The sequence below is a fragment of the Pan paniscus genome, chromosome 9 (assembly GCF_029289425.2).
Source record: "Pan paniscus chromosome 9, NHGRI_mPanPan1-v2.0_pri, whole genome shotgun sequence".
Classification (NCBI taxonomy): domain Eukaryota; kingdom Metazoa; phylum Chordata; class Mammalia; order Primates; family Hominidae; genus Pan; species Pan paniscus.
Genome location: NC_073258.2, coordinates 6,260,826 through 6,282,217, shown reverse-complemented (window position 1 = coordinate 6,282,217; position 21,392 = coordinate 6,260,826). Strand labels below are relative to the sequence as shown.

Below are 21,392 nucleotides of genomic sequence, written 5' to 3'. Positions count from 1 at the left end.
ACTATAAAAATCAACCACGTGATTAGAACATTGGGGCTCTGAGCCCGGTGATACCAATACAACCTTTACGGAGAAAAAGGGAGCTGGATATTAAGTTCAATCATGTGCCTAAGAATTCAATCAAACTTGCCTATGTAATGAAACCCTAAGAAAAACACTGAACACCAAAGTTCAGTTGAGTTTCCTGGCTGGCAAACACTCTGATGTGCTGGAAACGGAGATGTGTCCTGATTCCACAAGGAGAGGACACAAAAGTGCCATATTCAGGACCCTCCCATATCTTGCCCTATAAATTTCTTCTTTTGGCTGGTCCTGATTTGTAACTTTTATAATAAAATTGTAATCATAAGTATAGGGCTTTCTTGAATTCTCTGAGTAGTCCTAGTTAATTATCAAACCTGAGAAGGCCATGGTAATGCATGAATTGTAGTCAGCTGGTCAGAAGTGCAGGTGACCTGGGAACAGCTTGAAATTATGGCTGATGTCTGAAGTGAGAGTAATCTTATTGGGGGCTATGAACTTAACTTGTGAAGTCTGTGCTAACTCTGTATAATCATAATATCTATACTTCATATGGTTTCTGTGAGAAATAAGTTAATATATGTAAAACACTTAGAAACAGTGCCTAGCACATATTAAATACTATATAAATGTTAAAGTAGTTTTTCAGTTTTTGTCATTGCTGCTGCTGTTTTTATTCCTAAAGCCCAGAGTTGGCTAAGATAGAGATTAGAAAACTTTTCTGCTAAGATCTATATAACACAGAGAAAAGACTGGCTCCCAACATTAGTCAGAAAAATGTTAACAATGCTAATCACACAGATGGTACTGACACTAGCCAGCTAATGTTCTGAACACAAGTGACCACTGCTGACATCTACATCATCTAGCTAAACTCAGAACAGCTAGTTTGAGCCAGTGCCAGAATATTAAATGCTTTTTGTAGCTCTGGAAATCATCACTCCAGAGAGATTAGGGGCCTTTCTCTGAATAATGAAGCAAATTATTGGGAGGAAGAGGACATATAAAAATTCTCACTTTTAGTCTGTCAAATCACCAGGTATAACACACAGTGAGCAAATTCTAATAGGGTACATATATATCATTTCTCAGCTGTGAACTACATCACTGCATTGAAATGCTTTTCTCCACTCATGGTTAATGAGGACTCTCCCCCAAAAAACCTCACTCCATTGTCTTTCATTTTCCTGTAATTTAGAATACACTGGAAGTGTTCCAAATAGTTGCTAAGTCCAAAAATAAAGTCCTTGCCAGAAAACTGCCTGGAGCTGTTTTCTAGCATTATGATTTAGTCCCTCTGTTTCTGCCCTCTCACTTTCCTTTCCTAGATACTTCTATGTGAGCTTTCAGAAAAGGCCGGAATGCTCTCCCTGCCATCTTTAATTCTAAGTTCCTACTTTTGAAACCCACTCTTAAAAACCAGCCACCCTGTCCTCATGTTATTAGAGAAAAATAAGAAAGCCAAAACTAAATGATGCTAATGGAAGATTTTTTCCTGGCACCGCTGGTATAGTTCCAAAGCTCATGTCACTGCTTAATCTTCATCAGTACATAGCCTGAGTTGCTAGAGAGCTATTAAAGAAAAGCCCCCAGAAGGAACTCAGCTTCCAAAGATATCCAGGAAGCTCTCTCCTACAGCTGCCTAATTTTTCTTCTACATTGATAAAACATAGAGTTAACAGGAGGCATCAGCCTGTCCATCCCATAATCAGGATTAGAATCCAGGTCTTCCTGCTTCACATTTAATGCTCCCCATCTACAATACAGATTATCCCTTTCAGATCTCAAATTCTATAAGCCTAAATTAAAATGTAAATAAAAATAGAAACTGCCTCATTCCTACCAAAACTAGTCTTCTCTACCTTAGACTAATGCTTTCAACCAAGAGGGTATTGAAAAGCATTGGCCTACAGCTGAAGTTCTGGCTCTACCAAATGCATGATAATGACAAGTAACTTTATACATCTAGGCCTAAGGTTCCTCAAATAAAAACCAGGGATCCTGATGGTTACTTACATTTAACCCCTGTTACATCAGAACCTGCCCTAAGAGACCCTGGGAAGAGAGATTTCTTCTAGTCTTACTGTTATCTGTGCCCTAGCCACAGATATAAATGGAGAGGAAGCTAAAGCCCTGTTTTCCCCTTCCCTGTCAAGTCTCGCACAATTAGACATGCTCTTTCACTAAGAACTCTGAAGGAAATGCTCCAGAAAAAAAAAATGGTAATGATGGTTTAGCAGTTTTACAGAAATCTGAAGTTTTCATTAAGCTCAACATGGGTCAGTAGAGTGGTATGACTAGTGAGGCACCAGTATCTAATCAGACTGCATTAACAGATGCACAGGATTCAGAAACAAGAAGGTGACAGTCCTGCTCAACTCTGATGATAAAATCACACTTGGAGGTCTGCAGCCAACTACAGGATCTAAGAAACACATTAACAAAAGTGCTTATAGGCAGGAAATCAAGACAAGAAGGAGGCTGAGAAAATGTTCTCTTCAAGAAGTAGGGCTACTTAACCTGGAAAAAAGAAGACTCAGGAGCTTTCAATCAAAATGGTATAGAAAAGCTTTCAATCAAGATGGTATAGAAGAGGAGAGAGTCTGTCTGTACCCTCACCCAATCTTTGAATTGTCTAGGACTCAGCAGAGCTGGGACTAAGTGGGAAGCTAGAGAAGAAAGGGGCTGCCTCAAGAGACCAGCAAGCTCCCTATCTCTGGAGATAAAGCAGCAGAACCTGGAAGATTCCTATGCCAGGGTTAGGTGGGTGAGGAAAGGGGTAGGAATAGGATAGAATTCAAAAAGTATTCTAATGAAGAAAAATGCCAACTCTGGAGAACCTTCCCCCATGCCCAGCAGAGTGACTATATTCAGTCTTATTTAGTGACTGTATGTAGAATAACTTCAATAATTTGCCCTTTACTAAGCATTTTATATACATGTTCTTTTAAGGCCAAGTTGCTGCTTCTCTCTTCTCTAAACCTTCCCACAACTAGGATTGATGACCAGGCTGCCTATTACCTTCTGATGACTTCCATGCCTTCCACAGGTCCTCCACGCTGATGAGCTTATCCTCACCATGGAAGGTGCTGTGTTTCACTGTTGGGTCATGGTAATTGAGGTCCTCCCTCAGGAACTGCAAGGGAAAAGTACACAAGTCACAAGAGATACCTAGGAGTCAGCCCGTCAAGATCTCCACACAGGTCACCTGCCTCTAGCTAGCCATAACACATTCCATCTACCCAACATGCAAGTGTATCACATCACTCATGTATCCTTCCTTATGCACATGTCTTAGTTGCCAACTAAACTATCACTTCCTCTTTGTTACATGTCTCACTTGAAAAATATATATAAATTAGAAATTCTTTCCTTATATTTTTTAATTATGAAAAGACCATACATGACAGTTAACTGAAAATCAATAAGCTAAAAGAGGAAAGAAAAAAGGAAGGAAGAATTTAAAATGTTTGAATACTTGCTTATAAATTAGGCAATATTCTAAGAATTTCCACAATATTTTCTCATCAAATCTTAACAACCAATGAATCATCACACTTATTTTATAAATGAGAACAGTGATACTCTTGAAGATAATGCCATTTGCCCCAAATTACATTAGGTTTAGACAGGTTAATTTACTGTGATGGTTGTTTGTTTGTTTGTTTGTTTGTTTGTCTTGAGACAGAGTCTCGCTCGTCACCCAGGCTGGAGTGCAGTGGCGCAATTTCAGCTCACTGCAACCTCCACCTCCGAAGTTCAAGCAATTCTCTTGTCTCAGCCTCCTGAGTAGCTGGGATTACAGGTGTGTGCCACCCGACCCAGCTAACTCTTTGTATTTTAGTAAAGACAGGGTTTCACCATTGCCCAGGCTGGTCTCAAACTCTTGAGCTCAGGCAATCCACCCATCTCGGTCTCCCAAAGTGCTAGGATTACAGGTGTGAGCCACCGTACCCAGCCGACTGTAATGGTTTTAAAACATGTCCACAAATTGTTTGATAATCCTCCCGTTAAAGGTGGATTTCCCTCCCCTTTAATATAGGCTGACATTAGTGACTCATCTTCTAACAAATAGAATGTGGCAACAGTGATGTTGCACGACACCCAAGTCTAGGTTAGAAAAAGCAATATAAATTTCACCTAGCTCTCTCTCTTTTGGGCCCTGAGGGGCCCTGAGTCAAAATGTAAGAAGCCTGGCTACGCTGAAGCCACCCTGCTGGAGATATCACGTGGAAAGTCTATGTAGAGATAGAAATGTGTGAGTAGCCCCAGCTGTTTGAGTCTTCAAGTTCAGGAGTCAGGTATGTGAGTGACTGAGACTTCAGTTGATTCCAGCCCCCAGCTCTGCAATCAAATTGGGTATAGAAGGAATATACCTCAACACAATAAAGGCCATATATGACAAACCCACATCTAATACAGGGAAAAGTTGAAAGCTTTTCCTCTAAAATCTGGAACGAGACAAGGATGCCTTCGTTCACCGCTATTATTCAACACAGTAATGAAAGTCCTAGCCAGAGCAATTAGGCAAGAGGAAAGAAAGGAAAGGAAGGGAAGGAAGGGAAGGAAGGAAAGAAGAAAGGCATCAAAATTGGAAAGAAGGAAGTCAAACTGCCCCTGCATGCAGACAACATGATCTTCTCTTTTTTTTTTTTTTTTTTTTTTTTTTTTGAGACAGGTTCTTATTCTGTCACCCAGGCTGCAGTGCAGTGGCATGATCTCAGCTGACTGCAACCTCCGCCTCCTGGGCCTCAGGAGATCCTCCTATTTCTGCCTCCCAAGTAGCTGGGACTATAGGTGTGCACGCCACCCCACCTGGCTAATTTTTTGTATTTTTGGTAGAGACGGGATTTTACCACGTTACCCAGGCTGGTCTCAAACTCCTGATCTCAAGGGATCCACCCACCTCTGCTTCCCAAAGTGCTGGAATTACAAGTGTGAGCCACCATGCCCAGCCAATAACATGATATTAAATCTAGAAAAACCTACAGACACCACCAAAAAACTGTTAGAACTAGTAAACAAATCTGAAAAAGAAATAAAAAAAAATCCTGTTTACAATAGCTACAAAAAATAATAAAATACCTAAGAATAAATTTAACCAAGGAGGTGAAAGATCTCTACAATGAAAACTGTAAAATACCGATGAACTAAATTGAAGAAGACACAAATAAATGGAAAGATATCCTATGTACATGGGTTGGAAGAATTAATATTGTTAAAATATTCATACTACCCAAAGCAATCTACGGATTCAGTGTAATCCCTATCTAAATTTCAATGACATTCTTGACAGAAATAGAAAAAAAAAATCCTAAAATTCATATGGAACCAAAAAGAAACCTGAATAGCCAAAGCCATCTTGAGCAAAAAGAACAAAGCTAGAGCAATCACACCATCTGACTTTAAAATATTCTCCAAAACAATAGTAACTGAAACAGCATGGTGCTGGCATAAAAACAGACATGGAAAAGAATACAGAACACAGGAATAAAATCCACATATGTATAGCCAATTGATTTTAGACAAATGCATGAACAAACACTGAGGAAAGGACAATCTCTTCAATAAACTGTACTGGGGGCCGGGCACGGTGGCTCATGCCTGTAATCCCAGCACTTTGGGAGGCCAAGGCAGGTGGATCACCTGAAGTTGGGAGTTGGAGACCAGCCTGGCCAGCATGGTGAAACCCCATCTCTACTAAAAATACAAAAATTAGCTGGGCATGGTGGCACATGCCTGTAATCCCAGTTACTCGGGAGGCTGAGGCAGGAGAATCACTTGAACCCAGGAAGTGGAGGCTGCAGTGAGCTAATATCACGTCACTGCACTGCCAAAAAACAACCACCACCACCACCACCACCACCACTACCATAGGCAACAAAATACAAAAATAGATAAATGGGATTAAATCAAAATAAAATGGAAACAATGAAAAGTGAAGAGACAACCTACAGAATGGGAGAAAACATCTGCAAATTATACATCTGACAAGGGGTTAACATCTAGAATATATAAGGAACTCGAACAACTCAATAGAAAAAAAAATCAGATTAAAAAATGGGTGAAAGATCTAACTAGACATTTCTCAAAAGAAGACAAACAAGACTGAGCACAGTGGTTCATGCCTGTAATCATGGCACTTTGGGAAGCGAAAGTGGGAGGATCACTTGAGCTCAGCCTGGGAGATCAAGGTTGTAATGAGTTGTGATCATGCCACTGTACTCCAGCCTGGGTGACAGAGCGAGACCTTGTCTCAGAGAAAAAAGAAAAAAAAAAGTCCAAAAGATATGTGAAAAATATGCTCAATATCACTAATCATCAGGGAAATGGAAATCAAAACCACAATGAGATATCATCTCACCCCAGTTAGTATGGCTATTACCAAAAAAAATAACAAATAACAAATGCTGCCAAGGATATAGAGAAAGGGAAACTCTTACACACTGTTGGTGGCAGTGTAAATTAGTACAGTCACCATATAAAACACTATGGAGGTTCCTCAAAACATGAAAAATAGAACTACCATATGATCCAGCAATCCCACTATTCAGTACACATCCAAAGGAAATGAAATCAGCATGTTGAAGAGACATCTTCACTTCCATGTTTATTGCAGCACTATTCACAATAGCCAAGATATGGAATCAACCTCAGGGCCCATCAGCAAATGAATGTTTAAAGAAAATGTCGTATATTTACACAACAGCATACCATTCAGCCATAAAGAAAAAAAGAATGAAATTCTGTCATTTGTGGCAACATGGATGTGCCTCGAGGACATTACGCTAAGTGAAATAAGCCAGGCACAAAAAATAAATACCACATGTCCTCACTCATATATGGAATCTTAAAAAGCTGATCTCATAGAAGTAGAATGTAGGATAGTGGTTACCAGAATCTGGGAAGAGTAGACAGGGAGATGGGGAGAGATTGGTCAGTGGGTACAAATTTACAGTTGGGAGGGTAAGTTTATAAGTTCTAGTGTTCCATTGCACAGTAGGGTGATTTTAGTTAACAATAATATAGTGTATATTTCAAAATAGCTAGAAGAAAGGATTTTGAATGTTCACCACAAAGAAATGATATATGTTTGAGATGACAGATATACTAATTACCCCCTAATTTGATCATTATACATTGTATACATGTATCAAAACATCACACTGTATCCTATAAATATGTACAATTTTTTTGGATGGTTGGTTGGTTGGTGGGGTTTTTTGTTGTTGTTGTTTTTGAGACAGTGTCTTGCTCTGTCACCCAGGCTGGGTGATCCTCCTGCCTCAGCTTCCCAAGTAACTTAGACTATGGGTGTGCACCACCGTACCGAGCTATTTTTTTTTTAATTTTTTGTAGAGACGGTGTCTCACTATGTTTCCCAGGCTGGTCTCAAACTCCTGAGCTCAAGCAATCCTCCTGCCTCAGCCTCCCAAAGTGCTCGGATTACAGGCGTCAGCCACCATGCCTGGCCAATATGTACAACTGTTATGTATCAATTACAAATAAAATAAAATTTTAAAAATGTTTTTAAATAAAATATAATTTAAATAAAGAAAAAAACAGCAGGGAAGAGGAATAGGAGATGCCAAGAGTAGTGGTATTCACAATTTGTCATTTTAATGAGAGGAATCAAGGTGTCATTAAGAAGCTGACTTCATTTTCTTCATTTTTATTTTATGTGCAAACAGCTAATATGATTTTTCATTGTGTGGATGCCTTGGATAATCCATTCAAGGAAGATCACTTAGTCCAATTTAATGAAACCTATATCCTTCACGTACTGATGGCAACACTGGAGGCACATATTGAGGCTATATTTCCAGATCAGACCATGCTGGTTTGAGCAGATGCAACAAGAGCGAGAACTCTGGCCAGATTTTTGTGGGTGGCTCCAGTAGAGCTGCTTGTGATCCATTTTGCCTTCAGGAGTGCAACAAGGCAAAAGATAAGAAGGTGACTTTAAAGCAAATATTTAAAAGAGGTGTGGGAGAAAGGCATGCAGAATAACTGGGAGAAGAGTATCCCAAGAATGGAGAAGGGCAGAAGCAAAGTCCCTGAGGCAAGAGAACATATTTGGTATGTTCAAGGAATAACAAGAAGGCCAGTATCGCTGGAGAGAAATGAGTAAGGTGGTAACCAGCAGGAGATGAACTCAAAGAAGCCACAGGGTTCCAGAACACAGATCCCCCTTTTATGCCTTTTTTTTTTTTTTTTTTTTTGAGACAGAGTTTCATTCTTATTGCCCAGGCTGGAGTGCAGGGGCACAAACTTGGCTCACCGCAACCTCCACCTCCCAGTTTCAAGCAATTCTCCTGCCTCAGCCTCCCGAGTAGCTGGGATTACAGGCATGCACCACCACTCCCAGCTAATTTTGTATTTTTTAATAGAGATGGGGTTTCTCCATGTTAGTCAGGCTGGTCTTGAACTCCAGACCTCAGGTGATCCACCTGTCTCAGCCTCCCAAAGTGCTGGGATTATAGGTGTGAGCCATGCACCCAGCTGCCTTTTTAGGCTATTATCAAGACTTTGATTTTTCACTCTGAGATGGGAGCTGTTACAGGGATTTGAACAGAGGTATAACATGAAGACATTTATATTTTTAAAACGATTGCTCTGGATACTGTGTTAAAAAGTAGACTACAAAAGGGAAAGAGCAGATACAGAGAAATCACTCAGGTGGGTATTGCAATAACATGAGCTAATGGTGGCTTGAAACAAGGTGGTAGCTGTGGAAGTGATGAGAATTTGTCAGAATTGGGATATATTTTAGAGATCAAATCTGCTATCCTCATGATTTTTTAGGTTTGATTAATCAGGTTCTTCAAGATATACCTTTCTTTGGTCCTCATAGGCTCCAACCTAGAACCTCTTAATCTAAGACTAGAAAGACAGTTATCACAAGCAAGCCTTGGGAGCAGAAACGCCAAAATCTCCAAGGAAGGGGATTTTCTTCCATTATCAGATAACTCCAGGAAACCATCTGACATGAGATACCAGCTGCTTATAGGAAATCAACAAGAAATAGACTCATTTTTATAGTCAAGTCTGATCACCGAGGTAAGTGGAGAGCAGAGAAACTCAGAAAGAAAGTACAAGGAAGATCTGCACAGGGACTCACATACAGACCCTACTGGTGCCACAAAACACACAAAAAACAAGTAGGGTCAGAAAACAAGGTCAGAGAGAAGATGATGCCAAAAGAGGAACTGGCAAATAGAAGCTCTACCTGAAGGAAGGTACTTATGCTGAATGGGACCTCTTTAGAAAATAAAGAAATGAAGCTGCAACAATCAGGCCTTAAGAGTCAGAAAGGCAGAACCCAGTGGACTTCCAAGATGGCCAAATAGGAACAGCTCCGGTCTACAGCTCCCAGTGAGATCAATGCAGAAGACAGGTGATTTCTGCATTTCCAACTGAGGTACCTGGTTCATCTCATTGGGACTGGTTGGACAGTGGGTGCAGCCCATGGAGGACAAGCCAAAGCAGGGTGGGGCATTGCCTCACCTGGGAAGTGCAAGGGGTCAGGGGATTTCCCTTTCCTAGCCAAAGGGAAGCCATGAGTGACTCTACCTGGTGGAACAGTACACTGCTGCCCAGATACCACACTTTTCCCACGGTCTTCGCAACTGGCAGATCCAGGAGATTCCCTCCTGTGCCTGGCTCGGCGGGTCCCACACACACAGAGCCTTCCTTGCTGCTAGCGCAGCAGTCTGAGATCGACCCGGGACACTGGAGCTTGGTGGGGGGAGGGGCATCCACCATTGCTGAGGCTGGAGTAGGCAGTTCTATGCTCACAGTGTAAATAAAGTGGCAAGGAGCTCAAACTGGGCGAAGCCCATTGCACCTCAGCAAGGCCTACTGCCTCTCTAGATTCCATCTCTGGGGGCAGGGCATATCTGAACAAAAGACAGCAGACAGCTTCTGCAGACTTAAACATCCCTGCCTGACAGCTCTGAAGAGAGCAGTGGTTCTCCCAGCACAGCGTTTGAGCTCCGATAATGGACAGACTGCCTCCTCAAGTGGGTCCCTGACACCCGTGTAGCCTGACTGGGAGACACCTCCCAGTAGGGACTGACAGACACCTCATACAGGCGGGTGACCCTCTGGGACAAAGCTTCCAGAGGAAGGATCAGGCAGCAATATTTGCTGTTCTGCAGCCTCCACTGGTGATACCCAGGCAAACAGGGTCTGGAGTGGACCTCCTGCCAACTCCAACAGACATGCAGCTGAGGGGCCTGTCTGTTAGAAGGAAAATTAACAAACAGAAAGGAATAGCATCAATGTCAACAAAAAGGACATCCACACCAAAACCCCATCTGTAGGTCACCAACATCAAAGAACAAAGGTAGATAAAACCACAAAGATGGGGAGAAACCAGAACAGAAAGGCTGAAAATTCCAAAAACTGGAACGCCTCTTCTCCTCCAAAGGAACACAGCTCCTCGCCAGCAAGGGAACAAAACTAGAGGGAGGAAGAGTTTAACGAGTTGACAGAAGTAGGCTTCAGAAGTTCGGTAATAACAAACTTCTCCGACCTAAAGGAGCATGTTCTAACCCATTGCAAGGAAGCTAAAATCCTTGAAAAAAGGTTAGACAAATGGCTAACTAAAATAACCAGTGTAGAGAAGAGCTTAAATGATCTGATGGAGCTGAAAACCACAGTACGAGAACTTCATGAAGCATACACAAGCTTCAATAGCCGATTTGATCAAGCAGAAGAAAAGATATCAGTGATTGAAGATCAAATTAATGAAATAAAGCAAGAAGACAAGATGAGAGAAAAAAGTAAAAAGAAACGAACAAAGCCTCCAAGAAATATGGGACTATGTGAAAAGACCAAATCTACGTCTGATTGGTGTACCTGAAAGTGACAGGGAGAATGCAACCAAGTTAGAAAACACTCTTCAGGATATTATCCAGGAGAACTTCCCCAACCTAGCAAGGCAGGTCAACATTCAAATTCAGGAAATACACAGAACACCATAAAGATACTCCTCGAGAAGAGCAACCCCAAGACACATAATTGTCAGATTCACCAAGGTGGAAATGAAGGAAAAAATGTTAAGGGCAGCCAGAGAGAAAGGTCGGGTTACCCACAAAGGGAAGCCCATCAGACTAACAGCGGATCTCTTGGCAGAAACCCTACAAGCCAGAAGAGAGTGGGGGCCAATATTCAACATTCTTAAAGAATTTTCAACCCAGAATTTCATATCCAGCCAAACTAAGCTTCATAAGTGAAGGAGAAATAAAATCCTTTACAGACAAGCAAATGCTGAGAGATTTTGTCACCACCAGGCCTGCCTTACAAGAGCTCCTGAAGGAAGCACTAAACATGGAAAGGACAACCAGTACCAGCCATTGCAAAAATATGCCAAATTGTAAAGACCATTGATGCTATGAAGAAACTGCATCAATTAGTGGGCAAAATAACCAGCTAGCATCATAATGACAGGATCAAATTCACACCTAACAATATAAACCTTAAATGTAAATGGGCTAAATGCCCCAATTAAAAGACACAGAGTGGTAAATTGGATAGAGTCAAGACCCACCAGTGTGCTGTATTCAGGAGACCCATCTCACGTGTAAAGACACACATAGGCTCAAAATAAAGGGATAGAGGAAGATCCACCAAGCTAATGGAAAGCAATAAAAAGCAGGGGTTGCAAACCTAGTCTCTGATAAAACAGACTTTAAACCAACAAAGATCAAAAGAGACAAAGAAGGCCATTACATAATGGTAAAGGGATCAATTCAACAAGAAGAGCTAACTATCCTAAATATATATGCACCCAATACAAGAGCATGCAGATTCACAAAGCAAGTTCTTAGAGACCTACAAAGAGACTTAGACTCCCACACAATAATAATGGGAGACTTTAACACCCCACTGTCAATATTAGACAGATAAACAAGACAGAAAATTAACAAGGATATCCAGGACTTGAACTCAGCTCTGGACCAAGCAGACCTAATAGACATCTACAGAACTCTCCACCCCAAATCAACAGACTATACATTCTTCTCAGCACCACATCACACTTATTCTAAAATTGACCACATACTTGGAAGTAAAATACTCGTCAGCAAATGTAAAAGAACAGAAATCACAACAAACTGTCTCTCAGACCACAGTGCAATCAAATTAGAACTCAGGATTAAGAAGTTCACTCAAAACCACACAACTACATGGGAACTGAACAACCTGCTCCTGAAGGACTACTGGATAAATAACGAAATGAAGGCAGAAATAAAGATGTTCTTTGAAACCAATGAGAACAAAGACACAACATACCAGAATCTCTGGGACACATTTAAAACAGTGCGTAGAGGGAAATTTATAGCACCAAATGCCCACAAGAGAAAGCAAAAAAGATCTAAAATCGACACCCTAACATCACAATTAAAAGAACTAGAGAAGAAATGGCAAACAAATTCAAGAGCTAGCAGAAGACAAGAAATAACTAAGATCACAGCAGAACTGAAGGAGATAGAGACACAAAAAACCCTTCAAAAAATCAATGAATCAGCCGGGCGTGGTGGCTGACGCCTGTAATCCCAGCACTTTGGGAAACCAACGCGGGCGGATCACGAGGTCAGGAGATCGAGACCATCCTGGCTAACACGGTGAAACCCCGTCTCTACTAAAAAAATACAAAAAAATTAGCCAGGCATGGTGGCGGGTGCCTGTAGTCCCAGCTACTCGGGAGGCGGAGGCAGGAGAATGGCGTGAAACCGGGAGGCGGAGCTTGCAGTGAGCCAAGATCATGCCACTGCACTCCAGCCTGGGTGACAAAGGATACTCTGTCTCAAAAAAAAAAAAAAAAAAAAAAAGAAATCAATGAATCCAGGAGCTGGTTTTTGAAAAGATCAACAAAGAAGAGAGAAGAATCATATAGATGCAATAAAAAATGATAAAGGGGATATCACCACCGATCCCACAGAAATACAAACTACCATCAGAGAATACTATAAACACCTCTACACAAAGAGAATAAAATAATATAAAATATAAAATAAATAAACTAGAAAATCTAGAAGAAATGGATACATTCCTCGACACATAAACCCTCCCAAGACTAAACCAGGAAGAAGTTGAATCTTTGAACAGACCAATAACAGATTCTGAAATTGAGGCAATAATTAATAGCCTACCAACCAAGAAAAGTCCAGGACCAGATGGATTCACAGCCGAATTCTACCACAGGTACAAAGAGGAGCTGGTACCATTCCTTCTGAAACTATTCCAATCAATAGAAAAAGAGGGAATCCTCCTTAACTCATTTTATGAGGCCAGCATCATCCTGATACCAAAGCCTGGCAGAGACATAACAAAAAAAGAGAATTTTAGGCCAGTGTCCCCGATGAACATCGATGCAAAAATCCTCAATAAAATACTGGCACACCGAATACAGCAGCACATCAAAAAGCTTACCCACTATGATCAAGTTGGCTTCATCCTGGGATGCAAGGCTGGTTCAACATATGCAGATCAATGAACATAATCCATCACATAAACAGAACCAACCACAAAAATCACATGATTATCTCAATAGATGCAGAAAAGGCCTCTGACAAAATTCAACAGCCTTTCATGCTAAACACTCTCAATAAACTAGGTATTGATGGAACATATCTCAAAATAATAAGAGCTATTTATGACAAACCCACAGCCAATATCATACTGAATGGGCAAAAACTGGAAGCATTCCCTTTGAAAACCGGCACAAGACAAGGATGCCCTCTCTTATCACTCCTATTCAACATAGTATTGGAAGTTCTGGCCAGGGCAATCAGGCAAGAGAAAGAAATAAATGGTATTCAGTTAGGAAAAGAGGAAGTCAAATTGTCCCTGTTTGCAGATGATATGACTGTATATTTAGAAAACCCCATCGTCTCCGCCCAAAATCTCCTTAAACTGATAAGCAACTTCAGCAAAGTCTCAGGATATAAAATCAATGTGCAAAAATCACAAGCATTCCTATACACCAAGAACAGACAAACAGAGAGCCAAATCATGAGTGAATTCCCATTCACAATTACTACAAAGCAAATAAAATACCTAGGAATCCAACTTACAAGGGATGTGAAGGACCTCTTCAAGGAGAACTACAAACCACTGCTCAACGAAATAAAAGAGGACACAAACAAATGGAAGAGCATTCCATGCTCATGGATAGGAAGAATCAATATCATGAAAATGGCCACACTGCCCAAGGTAATTTATAGATTCAATGCTATCCCCATCAAGCTACCACTGACTTTCCTCACAGAATTGGAAAAAACTACTTTAAAGTTCATATGGAACCAAAAAAGAGTCCGCATAGCCAAGACAATCCTAAGCAAAGAGAACAAAGCTGGAGGCATCACACTACCTGACTTCAAACTATACTACAAGGCTACAGTAACCAGAACAGCATGGTACTGGTACCAAAACAGGTATCTCGACCAATGGAACAGAACAGAGCCCTCAGAAATAACACCACACATCTACAACCGTCTAATATTTGACAAACCTGACAAAAAGAAGCAATGGAGAAGGGATTCCCTATTTAATAAATGGTGCTGGGAAAACTGGCTAGCCATATGTAAAAAGCTGAAACTGGATCCCTTCCTTACACCTTATACAAAAATTAACTAGAGATGGATTAAAGACTTAAATGTAAGACCTAAAACCATAAAAACCCTAGAAGAAAACCTAGGCAATACCATTCAGGACATAGGCATGGGCAAAGACTTCATGACTAAAGCACCAAAAGCAATGGCAACAAAAGCCAAAACAGACAAATGGGATCTAATTAAACTAAAGAGCTTCTGCACAGCAAAAGAAACTATCAGCAGAGCGAACGGGCAACCTACAGAATGGGAGAAAATTTTTGCAATCTATCCATCTGACAAAGGGCTAATATCCAGAATCTACAAAGAACTTAAACAAATTTACAAGAAAAAAACAAACAACCCCGTCAAAAAGTAGGTGAAGAATATGAACAGACACTTCTCAAAAGAAGACATTTATGCAGCCAACAGACACATGAAAAAATGCTCATCTTCACTGGCCATCAGAGAAACGCAAATCAAAATCAAAATCACAATGAGATACTATCTCACGCCAGTTAGAACGGCGATCATTAAAAAGTCAGGAAACAACAGATGCTGGAAAGGATGTAGAGAAATAGGAATGCTTTTACACTGTTGGTGGGAGCGTAAATTAGTTCAACCATTGTGGAAGACAGTGTGGTGATTCCTCAAGGATTTAGAACTAGAAATACCATTTGACCCAGCAATCCCAATACTGCGTATATACCCAAAGGATTATAAATCATGATACTATAAAGACACATGCACACATATGTTTAATACGGCACTATTCACAATAGCAAAGACTTGGAACCAACCCGAATGTCCATCAATAATAGACTGGATAAAGAAAATGTGGCACATATACACCATGGAATACTATGCAGCCATAAAAAAGGATGAGTTCATGTTCTTTTCAGGGACTTGGATGAAGCTGGAAACCATCACTCTCAGCAAAATATCACAAGGACAGAAAACCAAACACCACATGTTCTAACTTATAAGTGGGAGTTGAACAATGAGAACATACGGACAGAGGGAGGGGAATATCATGCACCAGGGCCTGTTGGGGGCTGGGGGCTGGGGGAGGGATAGCATTAGAAGAAATACCTAATGTAAATGACAACTTGATGGGTGCAGTAAACCAACATGGCATATGTATACCTATGTAACAAACCTGCACGTTGTGCACATGTACCCTAGAACTTAAAATATATAATAATAAAAAAAAGAAAGAAAGAAAGGCAGAACCCATAGAAACAGGCTACTTACTTGCTGTGTGACTTTTGGGCAAGCTACTTTGCCTCTCTGAGTCTATTTTCCTCTCAAAATTAGGGTTAATAATGTCCCTCATTTCAGATATGGTAAGGATTAAATGAGACATGTTTGCAGAAGTCATAAATTGCCTTTGTGTGTGTCTTTTACTGGCCTGCACAGCATTTTGAAAAGTTGAACCTAAATTTAAAAATCAGAAAATTTTGGCCGGGCGCAGTGGCTCATGCCTGTAATCCCAGCACATCGGGAGGCTGAAGCAGGTGGATCACCTGAGGTCAGGAGTTTGAGACCAGCCAGGCCAACACTGTGAAACCCTGTCTCCACTAAAAATACAAAAATCAGCTAGGCAGGATGGCGCACACCTGCAATCCCAGCTACTTGGGAGGCTGAGGCACGACAATTGCTTAAACCTGGAAGGCGGAGGTTGTAGTGAGTCGAGATCATGCCACTGCACTACAGCCTGGATGACAAGGCCAGACTCTGTCTCAAAAAAAAAAAAAAAATCAGAAAATTTCACTAAAAGTCCACCTTCTCAGGCTATCTTTTAAACAAATCAAAACAGGTTGGGCTCCATGGCTCATGCCTTAAATCCCAGCACTTTGGGAGGCCGAGGTGGGAGGAGATTGCTTGAGCCCAGGAGTTCAAGACTAGTCTGGGCAACATAGTGAAACCCCATCTCCACAAAAAATTTTAAAATTAGCTACATGTGGTGGTGTGCACTTGTGGTCCCAACTACTAGGGAGGCTAAGGTGAGAGGATTACTTGAACCCAAGAGGTTAAGGTTGCGGTAAGCCGTGATCGTACCACTGCACTCCAGCCTGGGCAATACAGCAAGATCCTGTCTCAAAAAAATAAAAATATCTAGCCACAGTAAGCTCCAATGACTTTAGAATTTTATACAGGAGTGGCTTAAGGACTAACAATTTAATTGGGAAAGCAGAGTGAGAGCTAAGGGACTTGTCATGAGGTTGCATTTGCATAGCAAGCACACTATTTTTACGAAGATTATTCATTACAAATTAATTTTATTTTACTTTATTTATTATTATTATTATTTTGAGATGGAGTCTCACTCTGTCTGCCCAAGCTGGAGTGCAGTGGCATGATCTCAGCTCACTGCAACCTCTGCCCCCCGGGTTCAAGCAATTCTCCTGCCTCAGCCTCCTGAGTAGCTGGGATTACACGCGCCCACCATCATGCTAATTTTTGTGTTTTTAGTGGAGGCAGGGTTTCAGCATGTTGGCCAGGCTAGTCTCGAACTCCTGATCTCAAGTGATCTGCCTGCCTCGGCCTTCCAAAGTGCTGGGATTACAGGCGTGAGCCACCACACCCGGCCACAAATTAATTTTAAAATGCAACTTTTTTTTTTTTTTGAGACACTCTTTCTCTATTGCACAGGCTGGAGTGCAGTGGCGCGATCGCAGCTCACTGCAAGCTCCGCCTCCTGAGTTCACGCCATTCTCCTGCCTCAGCCTTCCAAGTAGCTGGGACTACAGGGGCCTGCCACCACACCCGGCTAATTTTTTTTTTTTTTTTAATTTATTTTTTATTTTTTTATTATACTTTAAGTTTTAGGGTACATGTGCACACTGTGCAGGTTAGTTACATATGTATACATGTGCCATGCTGGTGCACTGCACCCACTAACTCGTCATCTAGCATTAGGTATATCTCCCAATGCTGTCCCTCCCCCCTCCCCCCTCCCCACCACAGTCCCCAGAGTGTGATATTCCCCTTCCTGTGTCCATGTGATCTCATTGTTCAATTCCCACCTATGAGTGTGAATATGCGGTGTTTGGTTTTTTGTTCTTGCGATAGTTTACTGAGAATGATGGTTTCCAGTTTCATCCATGTCCCTACAAAGGACATGAACTCATCATTTTTTATGGCTGCATAGTATTCCATGGTGTATATGTGCCACATTTTCTTAATCCAGTCTATCATTGATGGACATTTGGGTTGGTTCCAAGTCTTTGCTATTGTGAATAATGCCGCAATAAACATACGTGTGCATGTGTCTTTATAGCAGCATGATTTATAGTCATTTGGGTATATACCCAGTAATGGGATGGCTGGGTCAAATGGTGTTTCTAGTTCTAGATCCCTGAGGAATCGCCACACTGACTTCCACAATGGTTGAACTAGTTTACAGTCCCACCAACAGTGTAAAAGTGTTCCTATTTCTCCACATCCTCTCCAGCACCTGTTGTTTCCTGACTTTTTAATGATTGCCATTCTAACTGGTGTGAGATGATATCTCATAGTGGTTTTGATTTGCATTTCTCTGATGGCCAGTGATGATGAGCATTTTTTCATGTGTTTTTTGGCTGCATAAATGTCTTCTTTTGAGAAGTGTCTGAACTCAGCTCTGCACCAAGCTGACCTAATAGACATCTACAGAACTCTCCACCCCAAATCAACAGAATATACATTTTTTTCAGCACCACACCACACCTATTCCAAAATTGACCACATACTTGGAAGTAAAGCGCTCCTCAGCAAATGTAAAAGAACAGAAATTATAACAAACTATCTCTCAGACCACAGTGCAATCAAACTAGAACTCAGGATTAAGAATCTCACTCAAAGCCGCTCAACTACATGGAAACTGAACAACCTGCTCCTGAATGACTACTGGGTACATAACGAAATGAAGGCAGAAATAAAGATGTTCTTTGAAACCAACGAGAACAAAGACACAACATACCAGAATCTCTGGGACACATTCAAAGCAGTGTGTAGAGGGAAATTTATAGCACTAAATGCCCACAAGAGAAAGCAGGAAAGATCCAAAATTGACACCCTAACATCACAATTAAGAGAACTAGAAAAGCAAGAGCAAACACATTCAAAAGCTAGCAGGAGGCAAGAAATAACTAAAATCAGAGCAGAACTGAAGGAAATAGAGACACAAAAAACCCTTAAAAAAATCAATGAATCCAGGAGCTGGTTTTTTGAAAGGATCAACAAAATTGATAGACCGCTAGCAAGACTAATAAAGAAAAAAAGAGAGAAGAATCAAATAGACACAATAAAAAATGATAAAGGGGATATCACCACCGATCCCACAGAAATACAAACTACCATCAGAGAATACTACAAACACCTCTACGCAAATAAACTAGAAAATCTAGAAGAAATGGATACATTCCTCGACACATACACTCTCCCAAGACTAAACCAGGAAGAAGTTGAATCTCTGAATAGACCAATAACAGGAGCTGAAATTGTGGCAATAATCAATAGTTTACCAACCAAAAAGAGTCCAGGACCAGATGGATTCACAGCCGAATTCTACCAGAGGTACAAGGAGGAACTGGTGCCATTCCTTCTGAAACTATTCCAATCATAGAAAAAGAGGGAATCCTCCCTAACTCATTTTATGAGGCCAGCATCATTCTGATACCAAAGCCGGGCAGAGACACAACCAAAAAAGAGAATTTTAGACCAATATCCTTGATGAACATCGATGCAAAAATCCTCAATAAAATACTGGCAAACCAAATCCAGCAGCACATCAAAAAGCTTATCCACCATGATCAAGTGGGCTTCATCCCTGGGATGCAAGGCTGGTTCAATATACGCAAATCAATAAATGTAATCCAGCATATAAACAGAGCCAAAGACAAAAACCACATGATTATCTCAATAGATGCAGAAAAAGCCTTTTTTTTTAATTTTTAGTAGAGACGGGGTTTCACTGTGTTAGCCAGAATGGTCTCGATCTCCTGACCTCGTGATCTGCCCGCCTCAGCCTCCCAAAGTGCTGGGATTACAGGCGTGAGCCACCGCACCCAGCCAAAATGCAACTTTTTATGAAGATGTTTTTATTAACCTTTTACTTAAACTTAAGGAAAAAATCAATTCTCCATATCAAAGAATAAATATATACAGCAGCTCCTCAAATAACACCATTTCTTTCAATGTCATTTCTTTATAACGTCAATGAAAAAAAAATCAATTCCTGGCTGGGGCTACTGTCTGTGTGAAGTTTCCATGCTCTCCCCATGTGTGCATGGTTTTCTGTGCATTCTCTGATTTCCTCCCACATCCCAAAGATGTACATTTTAGGTGAACTGGCATGTCTCCATGGTCCTAGCCTGAGTGAGTGTGGGTGTGTGAGTGTGCCATGCAATGAAATGGCGTCCTATCCAGAGTTGGTGCCTACCTTGCACCCTGAGCTGCTAGCATAAGCTCTGGACACTCTCAACCCTAAACTGAAATAAGTAGGTAAATAATTATCTTACTTGTTTTTATTAATCTTTCTTAAATGTATATACAGCTCACATTTATTTCAGTGTTTCATATTGTAAGTGTTCTGGTCTTTATTTGTAAGTTTGGTGATGTTTTTGTGACCAGAAATATGCCATAGGAACTTAACCCTTGTTTATATCAATTAGCCTCTGTTAAAATTGGTTTCATTATATGTCATTCACTTATGACATATGATGGGGATACATTCTAAGAAATGCATCATGTGTCAACATCATAGAGTATGCTAGATGTGTATAGCCTACTACACACCTAGGTTATATGAAATAGCCTATTGCTCCTAGGCTACAAACTTGTACAACATGTTACTGTACTCAATATCGTAGGGAGTTGTAACACAGTAGTAAGTATTTGTGTATCTAAACATATCCAAACATAAAAAAGATATAATAAAATATATTATAATCTTACGGAACCACATTGCATATGTGGCCCACTGTTGACTGAATGTCCTTATGTGGCCTATGACTATATATAAAATATGTATAATTCATATTATATACGTGTATGAATATATATATGTTATACAATTTGGGGTAGCTTAAAGGTTGGGGAGTTGGTGCTAAAGGAGCTATGGAGGCCTCAATCCCCTATCTCTTAGAACTGCTCTTGGAGTACATGACTACATGGCAACAATCTGCCAGAGCTGCTCCTTCTGAAGAGGCGTGTGCTCTCCATTTTCCCACAGCTCTCACCACACACAGACTTATGCACATGCATTTATACAGCCCACATTACTCACTTACAATGCCCTCTGACCCTTCAGGGGCATAGTTTGTAATTCCTGTTGTACACTAAAGTACTGAGTTTGACAGCACAATTCAGATATTAATTGAGATTATTATTGGAAGGAGAGTGAGATAAGGACAGGAAAGTAACAGAAAAAGATTCTTGATCAAAGGTGGCCTCTTCTGTGCTCCCATAGTGCCTATGAATACCTTTATCAGTCTTATTAGATGTCTATCTCCCCTGCCAAACCATATACCCCCAACGGAAGTTCCCAGTTACCCAGCCACAAGCTGGGTACTAGCACCCAAGAATATTATATTGAGCTGTAACTTTGATGTTCAATATACTTGAAGTAGGCATTACCACATCTTACTTTGAACACTGTCCCACATCCAGCTAATAGCTAAAGTCTGATTTAAGACAAAGTTTAAAAGTAACGAAAGGTGATAACAAAGCTAAACAGGCAGCTTTTGGATCCCACCAAAGGGATTTACTATTTCAGACTTAGAACAAGCA

General features: G+C 40.8%; 2 protein-coding genes across 9 annotated transcripts in view; both read right to left on the bottom strand.

Moving 5' to 3' along the window:
• Positions 1-21,392, bottom strand: part of STIM1 (stromal interaction molecule 1) — a 231,916-nt gene that overhangs the window by 66,318 nt on the left and 144,206 nt on the right. For all 8 annotated transcript variants that reach the window (XM_055094020.3, XM_055094017.2, XM_063608068.1 and 5 more), the window contains one exon: positions 3,043-3,157. In XM_055094020.3, coding sequence (XP_054949995.1) covers positions 3,043-3,157 — 115 coding nt within the window. The remainder of the gene's footprint in view (positions 1-3,042; positions 3,158-21,392) is intronic.
• Positions 7,641-13,393, bottom strand: LOC117974838 (small ribosomal subunit protein uS14-like). The gene has a single exon (XM_063608078.1). The coding sequence runs from the start codon at positions 7,937-7,939 to the stop codon at positions 7,769-7,771; it is 171 nt and encodes a 56-aa protein (XP_063464148.1). The 5' UTR covers positions 7,940-13,393; the 3' UTR covers positions 7,641-7,768.